Here is a 12,740-nt window from a genome sequence, read left to right on the forward strand (position 1 = left end):
TCGTTTTTTGTTTCTCTCAGTCCGTTCGCTTCTGGTCTGCCATAGCAAACGAGCCCATACTTGCATGTGGCCATGTGGGCCGAGTGAATGCGCCGGTATTTGGGTCTCAGGCCGGTTTCCGGGTATTGGGCCGATTGTAGGTTATGGACTGCGTACATCCCCATATATATTCTCGCAGTACAGTCGCAAATCCGTTGTCTTGGCAGGGTGTTAGTGTAAAAACACAGGAGCGAGATGCCGAGATGTGTATTTGGATAGGGCTGCTGGCACCGGTTGGCTCAGCTTCAGCAGATCGTTCGTGCTGGTCGTTCGGTTCAGTTCGCCATGGAAGGCGCGGCTGCCCAGATGGCCGTCCCGGTCCTCGGCATCATCGCCGCCGCCGCCGTGACCTTCTACACCGTCAGCTTCATGCAGCTCCGAGACGTACGCTTGCTCTTCTTCCCTCAATCTCGAGCACTTTTAGTTTCCGCTTCGCACACCACGCGGTTACATTTGGCCACGCTCACCAATCGACAACGTGTGGTGTGCAGAAATCTTTCGAGGAGCTCGACGAGAAGTACTCGGAGTTCGACGAGTCCGGCGGACGGCAGCGGCGGGCGCGCCGGAGGGCCGAGCGCGAGAGGAAGAGGCGAAACGACTGAGACCTCGCCTCGCCTCGCCTCGCCTCTATGTTCTGCCTGATCGAGAGGAAACAAGATGCCGTTGCTGCTTGATGAGTACTGTACTTAGCTATTGGAACAATCGAAACGATGGGTTTGCGCTTGTTTACCTGTAGTGCCACGACGTGCTTAAAAATGGCTCTATGTATCGCCTACTTCAGTTCCAGCAGGAGCTGTAAAACAATATCTGCCCTTGCATTTGGAAACGATGTTTTATTTTTTTGAACAAACATTTGGAAACTATTTTACATTTTTCTTTGTACCCGGCTGCTGCCTGTCGATCCTGAATTGCATTTAAATTTCCCCAAGTTGCATGCATCACCGGGATTTTGTGCAAAGAGCAGAGAGATCAGACTAAGAATCGCCTTGGCTGCATCAGCGAGGAAGAAAGACGTTCCGAAAATTCAGGTGCTAGACTCCTCAAACAATTCTGAATTACTGTGCATCTCTTTAGCAATTTGGAAACATGGCTTCCATGGTGCAGAGTTGTTGTTTGTTTTTTTAGAGAAAAAGTTGTTGTTTGTTTTGAGGTATGTTTGGTTCATGCTAAGGAAAATAATAAATCAAACGTTCTCATCCTAGTTCTTGAATGAAACAAATGGTGGTGAAACATCTTCAATTCACATATATTTAGTAAGTCAACTTTGTCTCCCATTGGATACATGGAGATAAAATCGAACATGTTCTGCTGATGTGCTCCTTAGTCCATCTTCGGAAGCAAAAGAAGAAATGCTCTTAGAAAACAAAGCAGAGGAAACCGTCTCCACAGTACTATCGGGCTCAATAAGTGAGGATGCATGATGATGAGTTGCATTCGCAAATTGCAATAGCAACAACTTGATAGGAATGCGACAAGACTTGTTTCTCTTGTCGGCTCATCATCTTGGACGCCAGGGGAAGTCGTCATTTCCGTACCACACAACACAGTACAGCTGGCACTATTATTGGGCCTGCAGAGTTATCATGGGCCTGTTTGGTTGTATAGCACAGGATACTGTAGCACACTTTGACTATTAATTAAATGTATTAAATAAAGTCAGTTTGCAAAGCTAACTCTAGAACCCCTGCGCTACTTCGCGAGACGAATCTAATCAGGCCTTTGACCGCACGTTTAGAGGATGGTTACTGTAGCATTACTATAGCCAATCATGAATTAATTACCGTCATTAGATTCGTCGCGAAAAGTTACACATTCCTAAATAAGTTTTATAAATACACTTCGTTTAATACTCTATGCATGCAAAATTCTCTTCTAACGCGAGTAGCGCAACCAACAACCAAACAGGGCCCATATCCATGGGCCGAGCCGAAATCTCTTCTGGCCACGTTTCCTGAGACTGACAGCGAGGCAACGTCGTTCTCCGTTAACGTCGTGCCAGGTGGGCGCGCGGATGGTGAAGAAGAAGAAGCACCAGCGAGTACCTGATGCCGCCGGCCCACACGCCATCCTCGCCCACCTGGCACGGTCAAGCCGATCCCGGGTGGGTCGACCTCAGCATCGCGCGGATCGGGATCCGGCGCGACCATCCGACGGCGTGGCGCGAGCTAGGCTACTTCAGCGCGCATCCTAGCCGTCGTGTCGCCATGGATCCTCTGATGGGACTCGAGATCTCAGCCCAGCTCCCACCTTTATCTTCCAGGTCGCTTGGTATAGTAGGCAAAATATAAAGGATCATCGGATAACACGAGCCGCTTATAATTTTCGGAGCAAGTTGAGGGATTTTGAGGGTTAAGATAGTCGGCAGTTTCCTCAGGATAATCGATGGAGCTTGACTTCGTTTGTGTCGGGTCGTGTCAAATCTAGTGGTCTATTTAATCTCTTTTATTTAAAAAAAGAGAAACCAGTGGTCTAAATCCTTCATGATTTTTTAAATGAGGAGAGAAAAAGGCTACCTCGACCTTTGTCTTGTCTTGTCAAAAGCAGACCAAATCCTCCCCGCCAAGGAAAAAAAAAAGAAGATCAATCCACACAATGGCATCTTTTCTCCTTCTCCATCAACTTTTTTTAGCACCGAATGGCGCCTAACTCCAAATAACCTTTTTACTCAACGTCAACGAGCTCACAGTGACAAAACAGTGAAGTGTTCCCATCCCAAGCCGTTGTATCTCCATGCACAGTATATGTGCTTGCCTGCTTGGGGTATTTAGGAATATACTCCTAGCCAAGTACACTCCTACACAGTCTACATGCTGTGCTTGTATACCGTGGAAGATGCCAAAAATGTACATACGCCCACAAAGTACTTTGTCGACAGAATTAAAGCAAGTGGAACACTGCCTTTTGGAGCGGAGTACCGTGGCTTTATACTTGCGGCAGAGCAGAGCACACCATCCGAACGTACCAGCGAGGCATATCCATAGCTGATCGAGCTGAGCTCCCGAGCAAGCACACAAGCACACGCTGCCAGAACAGCAAAGTTCGCCGCAGATCGCGATCCGAAAAAGGCATCACGAGATTTGGTTGATTATATTTAGCCCCCCCCCCCCCCCCCCCCCCCCCCCCCCGCGCAGCAGAGTGAGGGAGGCGAGTCGAGTAGGCGCTGTCCGGAAATTCCCCAATTAAGCCCACCGTACCTGCCTCTCCGCTTCTCTGCCTCCAGGCTCCAGTAGCTCCACTGCTCCGCCCGCCCGGCGTGCTCGCCGCTGCTCGCGGGAGGGGACATGTCGGCCTCCGCGTCGACGCCGGCCGGCGAGGAGAAGCAGGAGCTGGCGCCCGTGGTGCAGTGCAAGGGCGTCAACGACCTCGACAAGGTCGTCCTCCGCGAGGTCCGGGGCAGCTCCGCCGAGGTACTGTGATGTATCCATCCCCCCTCACCGGCCCTCCCGATCAGCCCGTGCCACATGCTAAGTGCTCCGGCGGCCAGATCCCGGCGCAGATCCATGGCGCTGGACGTTACGAAGCAGAGTCGGCCGCAGCTGCTGCGCCAGTCGCGTAGTCGGTACTCCGCTGAGCTGGTTGGTAGTACTCTGCCAGCGGACTTTTCCTATGCGAGATCAGGCTGGCTTCGCCGTGGAAGCTCTGGGGCTCCTGTCCGAGTGACAGGGTGTACCAGACTACTGTTCTCATCCCGGTCCGAGTCTGCCCTTTGTATTTCGATCCTGTCTTCTCACAAACAGTTACAGAACAATGGTGATACAAAGTTTCACAACACGGGAAGAAGTGGCTACTGTGATCGGTCATGGTGTTTCTGTAATCCCTGAACATGGTGCCAGATTTCCTTGTTCTCGGGAAGCACCCAAGGACTCGGAATAACAGCGAGCATTTTCCACTCGGCTAAGCCACTTCTCAGATCACAACCATTGCCCAGCCATTGTTTCCATACAAATATACGAGCCATCAGGTTGACCGCAACTTGAGGTATTTTTGCATTGCTCTATTATTGTGGGGAGCTGGGGACATGGCACTAGTCGCGGTTTTACTGGTCATTGGATCAGGTAAGCTGTGTATAAAGTAAAAGGATGAAAGGGAGCCCAGCAAGATGGTCGTTGAACTTGAACCTTTGGCTAGCTGCTAGAACTGCGGAATGATGCCAAGGGTGGCATGGTACACTTCTGTATTGGAGGGAAATGTACATGTGTTATGCCATAGTGACCAGCTATGAATTCGTGGGGATAGCCATTACAGACCATTCATTTGTATGCTTGGCCTCATAGGAGTGGAGTGATTCTTCTTTTCTCTTATTCAGCATCTTTAGCTTTGGCATTGATGATAATAGATGAGCAACAAGGTGTTCATTTTGGCTTCTTCTCTGCTTCGACACAGTATCTGCTCAAGTATCTTCAAATCAACAAGCAGAATGTTGGAGAGAATGCCATAAGATCATTTGAGCTGATGAATAGAGAACAAGATTGTGCAGAGTGCACAACTTGGCTGTGATATTTGTCTAAGTTGCCTATTTCAGTTGTTGGCCCAGCCACCTAACCTTGCTGAAAATTATCCGCAAATCTTTTCATGCCAATTATTGAACTTGTCATTACATAACTCACCCAACCAAACTAGCTTTGACTTGCACCATCTGGATTGACTGGACATTAACTAATAAGTACATCCATTATATATTTGGTTAGTCAAAATGTCAGATGAATAACAGGAAGGTATTTGGGGCTAAGTAACCAACCACAGAGTGGACTCTATGATTTGTCAAAATAATTAGCAACATGATTTCCAGTACCTAAACATTGGAAACAACAGAACGGAAACAGAACAATACAAATTGCACAAGAAATTATTTGCATTTTGTTGTATCCTCTATGCTGTCCTCATCTCTGTTTAGGATTTTTGTTTCTTGACACCTATTACGAACATACAGTCATTTATAATAATTTATTTCATTGCTTTTAGGTTTACCTGTATGGTGGGCATGTGACATCATGGAAAGATGATCATGGAGATGAGTTACTTTTTGTTAGCAATAAGGTGCTTTTTTGTTTTGCCTTATAGTCTTTCAGCAGTATTCCAACTACAGTGACTTTCTTGGGACTCAATTGGTTGAACTATTAGAATTGAAGTTTCATCTTTGTCATGCTAAAAAATTTTGATGCTTGATCTGATCCAGTCTATATTCTATCTTGAGCTATGTGTCAAGCCTGAAATTCTTTCTTGTCAGCTGCTCTATCCATCCAACCTCAGTATAGTATCTTCCCTGTAATGATTTTAGGTTCGTTGCATACATGCTAACAAAAACACACCTATTGTGTCTACCACTTTATTAGTTCAATTCTTTTGGGAAATAATTTCTGTAGCGGTGTTGCCAACAACTTTTATCCTGAGCTATGTGGACTGTTTAACTCAGTTGATTAAACAATGTCTACATTAACTTCCATCGTTACTATTTCTTATACACTCTTATCTCTTTATTTATTATCACTTGACACATGTTGCCATAATAATGTGAATGTTACTAGTGTTTCTATGGTGCTCTTATGTGCTTATTGACATGGAACATGTTGGAATATAAGTGAATTGCCCACCTCTCCCCATCAGCTTAAGCTTTTGGGTTGAACTGGTCGGTGCATGCAACTCGATAAAACAATATGTGAATTTGAAGATCGCCGGAGTATGAATTGCATTTTGGTCTTGATTGCTTAACATTTGATTGTTACTGTCGCTGTTCTATCAGGCTATTTTCAAGCCTCCAAAAGCTATACGTGGAGGAATACCAATCTGCTTTCCACAGGTATGCCATTATCCTTCCAGCACCCTTTTTTCTTCTCTATATCTTCTGCTATATTAATCTTAAAGTCACTTCCTGATGTAGTTTTCCAACTTTGGAAATCTGGAACAACATGGATTTGCAAGGAATAGAGTCTGGACCATCGATACTGATCCACCACCATTTCCTGTGCCAACCACCAATACAGCTTATATTGATTTAATCCTTAAACCTACGGAAGAGGATTTGAAGATCTGGCCTCATAGGTGAGCTTATCATCACTTGCTGATATGGTGATATGATTTAATGATACCAATAGGACGCCTGAAAGGCCTATCTTTGTTACATTTCTTTGTGATTTTGTTGCATTAGAAGGCAAGCATAGCCAGCTGTATATTCACATACATATTATATTGCAGTTTTGAATACCGTCTGAGGGTTGCACTTAGTCCTGGTGGTGATTTGATGCTAACTTCACGTATAAGAAACACTAATGCAGATGGAAAGTCATTCTCTTTCACCTTTGCATACCACACATACTTCAAGATTTCTGATATAAGGTATGTTTGTTCAACTCTCATGTCCATCATCTTTGAAATATTAATCTGTCAGCAAAGTTTTTGAAGTAATCTTGTGGCATCATGTTTATCCTCAATCTAAGTTCGTCTGACCAGATTCTGGTTTTTAGTCAATATAATTGTTCGATCTCAAAACTCCTCAATGGTGTAATTATTGTTGTAGGGTATAGAAGGGTTTTCTCTTTTCATGACTATATGCTGATATTTCAGTGAGGTGCGAGTAGAAGGCCTGGAAACTCTGGATTACCTAGACAACTTACAAGACAGAGCCCGTTTCACTGAACAAGGAGATGCAATTGTTTTTGAATCCGAAGTGCGTTAACAAAACATTTTATACGCCCTTTATCCACTTGATTTCGCATTCTTACTCAACAATGCATATGTAAATTTTTACAGCTGGACAGAATATATCTGGGCACACCATCAAAAATTGCCATTATTGATCATGAGAAGAAAAGAACATTTGTTGTGAGGAAAGGAGGACTTCCTGATGCTGGTCTTGTGAACGCTTATCTTTTCTTTGTTTGTTTGTCATTAAAATCATTAAAGAATGAAGTTCATGGGGTTTCATATATTGTTTGTTACAGTTGTTTGGAATCCTTGGGACAAAAAGGCAAAGGCTATGTCAGATTTTGGTGATGATGAATATAAACGCATGGTTTGTGTGGAGGCAGCTGCTATAGAGAAGCCGGTTACTCTAAAGCCTGGTGAGGAATGGACCGGAAAGTTGGAACTTTCTGCTGTGCCATCTAGTTATTACAGTGGTCAGCTAGACCCTGACCGTGTGATTCAGGATTCAAGTGTCCCAGAGGATTCAATCAGCTAGTCCTTACTGTAATTCTGTGCAGGTAACATTTTTTGTACTAATAGGCCCTACAAAAAGCCTGTGGATTTAGTTAAATACAAGCCAAACATAGTACTATGTACACTTCATGTTCTATTGGAGCCTTTTATGTTAAAACTATAGTTGACCAAATACGTTTTCTTATGCATGATTGTGTCAAAACATGTGTGAGCAACCTAAATATGATTTGTTGTGTCAGCTGAGAAAACCCGGTTTTAATATTTGTTGGTCAATATATGAAATGCATCGCCAAGAATTATGACAAATCATGAGGTCATTGAGTAAAGATATTTTACTTTGAATTGTACAGGACGAATGTTAAAGTTGCAACCACATTGAGGAAAACTAGCTGATGTGTCTATTGTTGTTTTGTTTATCGGCAACCACATTGTTGACAGCCAAAATTGGCACCAACCGGTCTGACCGAGCGGTCTGACCGGTCGAGGCACTGTGGCCTGTCCGGCAGGGACCGACTGGTCTGACCGGTAGGCCCGACCGGTCCAGGTAGAGTCCGAGTACAACTAGGGTTTTTCATAGATTTAGATCTGTAAACATGATTTCTTGCGGGATAAGTCCACCCCCACCCTATAAATATAAAGGGTCACGGCCGATTAGAAATCCAATCGATCAAAACACATCAATACATTATTTTTCTTTATGTTTATTGCTTTTATTTTTATCTCCAAACCCTAGCTCCTTCCAACCCTTTTCTGCTGTTCTTACTTCGTCTCCGCGACGTCTGAACGCGTTCTAGATGGCCTGCCGATCCTAGAACAACCCTACGCGCGCTTGCCCTGACGGGGTCTCTCCCGGGCGAGCGTTCGTCGGATTTCGCTGTTCTGCACCGGCGAACCGGTCTGACCGGTTACCCCGACCGGTCTGACCGGTCTGAGCATCGGCGCTGCAATTGTGCCGTCGCTCACCGCGCGATCAAGCGCATTCGTGTGTTGGCCCTAGATTGGCGCCAACACACATCATGGACCATATTTTCTACAATTTCTTGATTACCGTGTTTGATTCATACTAATATGTTTCAAGCATTGCAGGTAGAGCATTATATCATGTATAAGGGACACTGGCAGCAAGGATTGTCACAACGTTTCTTCTATTCTATTCAAATCTTTGTTGTTTTCTGTTCGGGGTGCATATCGAACCAAGGGATGTGAAATTGGTTTACTTTTTTTGGATCTACGTAACATATAAAGGACAAGTCAGTGTTCGTACCCTGTATATGGATGTTTGAGGCGAGAAACATCTTCCATGGGTTGTAAAATAAAGAAAAAAAATCCTCTCTACCGGTAGTTCATTGTCTTTAGATGTAAGTTCTATATTAAACCTAGGAAGCAGAGATGTTGTGGAAATGGACACACATAATGTGCGAACTGTTCCAGGCATTGTAGCTTCTTGTGGTTCCATGACAAAATCTTCTCTAGACTCTAGATGCATTACTTACATGTGCATTTACCTTCCTATGATAACAGAGTAATTACCAGAGTCTCGATCATTGTTAATGTAAGATATCATCTTTATACCGTGCTCCATGGTCGTTTTGTATACCGGATTGATGAGGTGCTGTTTGTATGGCACTCCTGCTTTTAGAACTAGGTTTATCGGGTCCCTTCAAGGTTTTCACCATTCATGTAATAGTATCGAGCTGTCAAAAATTTGTCTGTTTAACAGCATACATGTCAATTAGTTTCGGCTGATGGTACCGCGAATATGCAGGACCTGTAAAAAAAACATCTGTTCAGTAGGGCACTAGTGAGCTTGTTCCACACCCTGCTGGCCTCCAGTTGGTTGGTTAATCTGTTAATGGTTTGATAAAATCAAAAGATTTTTGTTTAGATTTAGTCCGCTCTGTCCTTGTTTATAGTGAATTCAAAGGTGTGAACAGTATTGAGTTTTATATAAATTTGACAGCATGATGAGAGTTCACTGAGCTACGTATCAGTATCAGTCTAGGTTCACTCGATTTGGTGGTGGTTTCATGTAGGATATCCATGAACTGATAGCTGAAGTGGCTAGAGATAACACTTTTAGTTTCAGATTAGTTATATTTAATAGGATATCCATGAACTGATAGCTGAAGTGAACAGAGATAACACTTTTTAGTTTTAGACTAGCTATATTTACCTCTTATCACATCCTGTTACATTGAAGGCCTGAGTGAACAGAACACGAAAACCAAGCCCTTTTTTTTGACACGTTGAAAACCAAGCCTTTATTTTCATGAATCCGAATCATCAAATGATTACTACAATAGGGAACCGGATCCGCTGCAGTTACCTCCCCTGCAGTTGGGTCACTGCCACGTGGGCCCCACGCATGCAGGCCCCACACGCAGTGACTCAACTGCACGGCGGCCAACTGCAGCGGAGCCTTGTCCCTACAATAGAAGCAAAGTGACGGGGCACACTCGAGACCACGTAGGCAGGGACACGGGCTAGGAAGAGCACAACCCTCTTCGGTGACGCCGAGCAGAGCCCCACCTTCTCCTGGCCTCCTCTTCTCTTTTCGGCACTCCTGCGCGATCAAATCCGATTCAACGGCCGGAAAAAAGAACCCCCCCCCCCCCCCAAAAAAAAAGAAAAGGGGGAGAGAGCCCAAGCCGAGACGAACACGAAGAAGCAAGAGCGAAGCAGCCCATCCCAACCCACGAAGCAGCAGCAGCAGGCAGCCGCCTCCCCGCGCGCCCGAGCAACGCCGCGGAGAGCAGCCCGCCCGCCGGCGAGCACCGAGGGCGCAATTCGTCCCCGGCTGGTCCCCGACCCGGTTCCCCGCCAATCCCAATTGCTTCCCCCCGCCCGGAGGTCAGCTCAATTCCTGCTGTTTCTTGGATTCGATTCGGTTCCGCCAGGCGCGCTGTCGTCCTCGCCGGAGATCCAGGCGGTACGAGCTCGCCGGAGTTCGGCGGGGTCGGGGATCATGCCTCCATTGCTCTAGGGTTTGGGCAGGTAATCGAATTGGCTTGCCAGGCCTCGCAGCCTCTATGCTCGAATCGGACCTGCCGCGCCGCTCCCTGGGAGGCTCCGTGATTTCGCGGCGATTGGTGCGGCGCCAGTGGAGATGAGATCCCCTCCATGGCCGGCGAGCTGGGAATTGGGGTACGGACTCACCCTTTGCAGGAAGCGGCGGAAGCCCTAATGGTTTTATCCTAGCTGGGTGGGTGAGCTATTCCTGATTCGTGGTTTCTCTACTCTGAATCCCATATCGGGGTTTGCTAGGGTTGTAATTGTATGGACACAGTTAGGGAGGAGGCATGGCCAGTGGCTGCACCACAGCAGCGGCAGCAACCACCGGTGCCCCAACCGCAGCAGCAGCAGAATGGCCGTATTGATCTCAAGGAGCTGAAGGCTCAGCTGGAGAAGCGGGTTGGTCCAGATTGCTCGCGGCGATATTTTGGCTACTTGAATGGCTACTTATCGGAGAGGCTCAGCAGGCAAGACTTTGAAAAACTGTGCCTGCAGATCCTGGGGCGGGAGAACCTCCAGCTGCACAACCGGCTGATCCGCGCAGTTCTCTACAATGCCTACCAGGCAAAGTGCCCACCTCCATCATCGGATATGGCGAGACCTGTGGGAGCATCAGTAAAGAAGGTTTCTAAGGCTGCTGAAGTGTTGAATGCTTGCAATGGGGATGCCAGATTGTTACAGGTTCAGGGATCGAGGCCTATTGGCACAGTGCAGGATCATACTTTGAAAAACCGGATGAATAACATGGGTCCAAATTGTAGGGTGACTGCTGCGTTCAATCACAACCAGGTTGCTCATGGTGTTTCTGGATCTTTGGAGAATGGTACTCCAAGCCCACTTGAGTTGAAGAGATCAGTGCAGTTTCAACAGTGCGAACCTGCAGAGCCATTGGCAAAGCATCCACGTGTGGAGCAGTTGCCATCCAATAATCTGCTCTTGCAGAGAAGTATGAGCAGCACTGCAGAACAGTCTGCAGAAATTTTGAAAAGTCCCGTCCGAGCTCCACTCGGAATTCCGTATTGTTCAGCAAGTGTGGGTGGTGCAAGGAAAATTCCACCGCAACCAATTGGTGTAAGTGAGGATCGTTTTAACAGCTGTTTTGATCATGGTGGTCTGTCCAACACTGAGTCGCTGCATAGACGGATGGAGAAAACAGCAGAAACGCTTGGCTTAGCTGGTGTCACAATGGATAGTGCAGAGCTTCTGAATAGTGCTCTGGATAAGTACATGAAAAATCTGATTAGGTCATCTGTTCAGTTAATAGGAGGTAGTGTTCAGAGGAATGCAAGGAAAGGGACACCATCATACAAGCAGCAAGCTTACGGAAAACAGATTAATGGTGTCTTGCTGCCAAACCATGTTCATATGCAATCAAGCAGTGGGCCATCAGAAGCCACAAATGAGATCAGAAGTAACCACTTGATCTCCATCAACGATTTTAAAGTAGCTATGCAGCTAAACCCTCAACAGTTAGGGGAGGACTGGCCAGTCCTTCTGGAGAAGATATGTCTATGTTCTTCAGAGGAAAATGACTGACAGATGGTGGATTTTTTACTTCACATGAAGTTTTGTACCAATGTGCTTCTTGGTGCCCATCCGATGTACATTTGAACTGGAAGTGGCAAGACTACAGGCACAGCACGGAATATGCACATACAAAGTCAAGGCAGAATTCTGCTTTTGCATTCAGCTGTCAGAGTTGTAGTGAAAAGAAGAGATTCTTTTTCCTGATAAATGATGCCTGAATAAAGGAAAACATCTTCTCTCTATGCAGCTTAGGCCTCATTAGCACTTACAGGGTGGATAGTGTTACATCCAAAAGTCCGAACTTCTATGTAACATCTGTCATAAGGGACTGGGGCAGCAAAATGCAAGTGCTGTCTTGTAACTTATAGGAAAAATGTTCTGTAAGTTTCTAGATCAGGATGTACATTATTGATTGCAAAATTTTCTAGGTATCTTGAGCACTAATTTCAGGGATCTGAGTGTTAATTTTATTTAATTCTTTTGTAACTGTGCTTTGAAAATTATATGTTAGATCTCTAATCTTTTACCTTTCTCTCATATGTGCACATATCTTCCTTCGGGGTTAGGTTGGTGTTCCCATACATCTTTTGGTGTTTATACTGGGGATATATTGATGATGATGCTGTGTTTTATGGTCTTCACATGTCTGAAATGGACCCCATTTTCAAAGATTGCGATGCTTGGCTCTTTCTTCTATCCAACCTTTATTTTCCTTCTGGAACAATTTAAATATTTTGTTTTGGAGAAAAGACAAGATATCTGGTCTCTGGTCATTTTAAGGCTGGCAGGAGCATTCTGTTATACATTGCAAGTATGTTGTATCTGAACTTTATCTTGTGCTCTTACTTTCCTTCTTAATATATTGATGCACAGTTCTCCTACGTGAGAAAATCTTGTGCTCTTACTAAGGCAGGGGAGGACCAGAGGACCCTGGATGCTAGTTTTCTGAATTTTGGAACGTTCTCTGTATTTTTAGCCTGCACCCACGGGTGGTCCAATACATCCTG

The 12,740-nt window shown here is 45.5% G+C and overlaps 3 protein-coding genes across 3 annotated transcripts; all 3 read left to right on the forward strand.

The window, feature by feature from the left end:
* The first annotated feature begins 204 nt into the window (after positions 1 to 204).
* On the forward strand, positions 205 to 921 carry LOC120683744. The gene is made up of 2 exons (XM_039965827.1): positions 205 to 423; positions 531 to 921. Exons 1-2 carry the CDS (start codon positions 325 to 327, stop codon positions 639 to 641), a joined length of 210 nt encoding a protein of 69 aa, XP_039821761.1. The 5' UTR covers positions 205 to 324; the 3' UTR covers positions 642 to 921.
* Positions 922 to 3,153: 2,232 nt separating this feature from the next.
* Positions 3,154 to 8,773, forward strand: LOC120683743 (putative glucose-6-phosphate 1-epimerase). The gene is made up of 9 exons (XM_039965826.1): positions 3,154 to 3,446; positions 5,002 to 5,076; positions 5,780 to 5,836; positions 5,918 to 6,078; positions 6,232 to 6,372; positions 6,601 to 6,703; positions 6,787 to 6,886; positions 6,978 to 7,238; positions 8,281 to 8,773. The coding sequence occupies exons 1-8, from the start codon at positions 3,321 to 3,323 to the stop codon at positions 7,214 to 7,216; spliced, it is 1,002 nt and encodes a 333-aa protein (XP_039821760.1). The 5' UTR covers positions 3,154 to 3,320; the 3' UTR covers positions 7,217 to 7,238; positions 8,281 to 8,773.
* A 1,044-nt stretch (positions 8,774 to 9,817) lies between these two features.
* LOC120680466 lies at positions 9,818 to 12,266 on the forward strand. The gene has a single exon (XM_039961957.1). It carries the CDS (start codon positions 10,471 to 10,473, stop codon positions 11,740 to 11,742), a length of 1,272 nt encoding a protein of 423 aa, XP_039817891.1. The 5' UTR covers positions 9,818 to 10,470; the 3' UTR covers positions 11,743 to 12,266.
* Positions 12,267 to 12,740: the final 474 nt, after the last annotated feature.

Source organism: Panicum virgatum, chromosome 7N (assembly GCF_016808335.1).
Source record: "Panicum virgatum strain AP13 chromosome 7N, P.virgatum_v5, whole genome shotgun sequence".
In the NCBI taxonomy this organism is placed as follows: domain Eukaryota; kingdom Viridiplantae; phylum Streptophyta; class Magnoliopsida; order Poales; family Poaceae; genus Panicum; species Panicum virgatum.

What these genes read in the sequence shown, in the direction of transcription:
- LOC120683744 (XM_039965827.1), top strand. Translation starts at nt 325, where the DNA reads ATGGAAGGCGCGGCTGCCCAGATGGCCGTCCCGGTCCTCGGCATCATC. An exon ending in GCTTCATGCAGCTCCGAGAC is followed by an intron (nt 424 to 530) that starts GTACGCTTGCTC and finishes TGTGGTGTGCAG; the next exon opens with AAATCTTTCGAGGAGCTCGA.
- LOC120683743 (XM_039965826.1), top strand. Translation starts at nt 3,321, where the DNA reads ATGTCGGCCTCCGCGTCGACGCCGGCCGGCGAGGAGAAGCAGGAGCTG. An exon ending in TACTTTTTGTTAGCAATAAG is followed by an intron (nt 5,077 to 5,779) that starts GTGCTTTTTTGT and finishes CTGTTCTATCAG; the next exon opens with GCTATTTTCAAGCCTCCAAA. An exon ending in CAATTGTTTTTGAATCCGAA is followed by an intron (nt 6,704 to 6,786) that starts GTGCGTTAACAA and finishes AAATTTTTACAG; the next exon opens with CTGGACAGAATATATCTGGG.
- LOC120680466 (XM_039961957.1), top strand. Translation starts at nt 10,471, where the DNA reads ATGGACACAGTTAGGGAGGAGGCATGGCCAGTGGCTGCACCACAGCAG.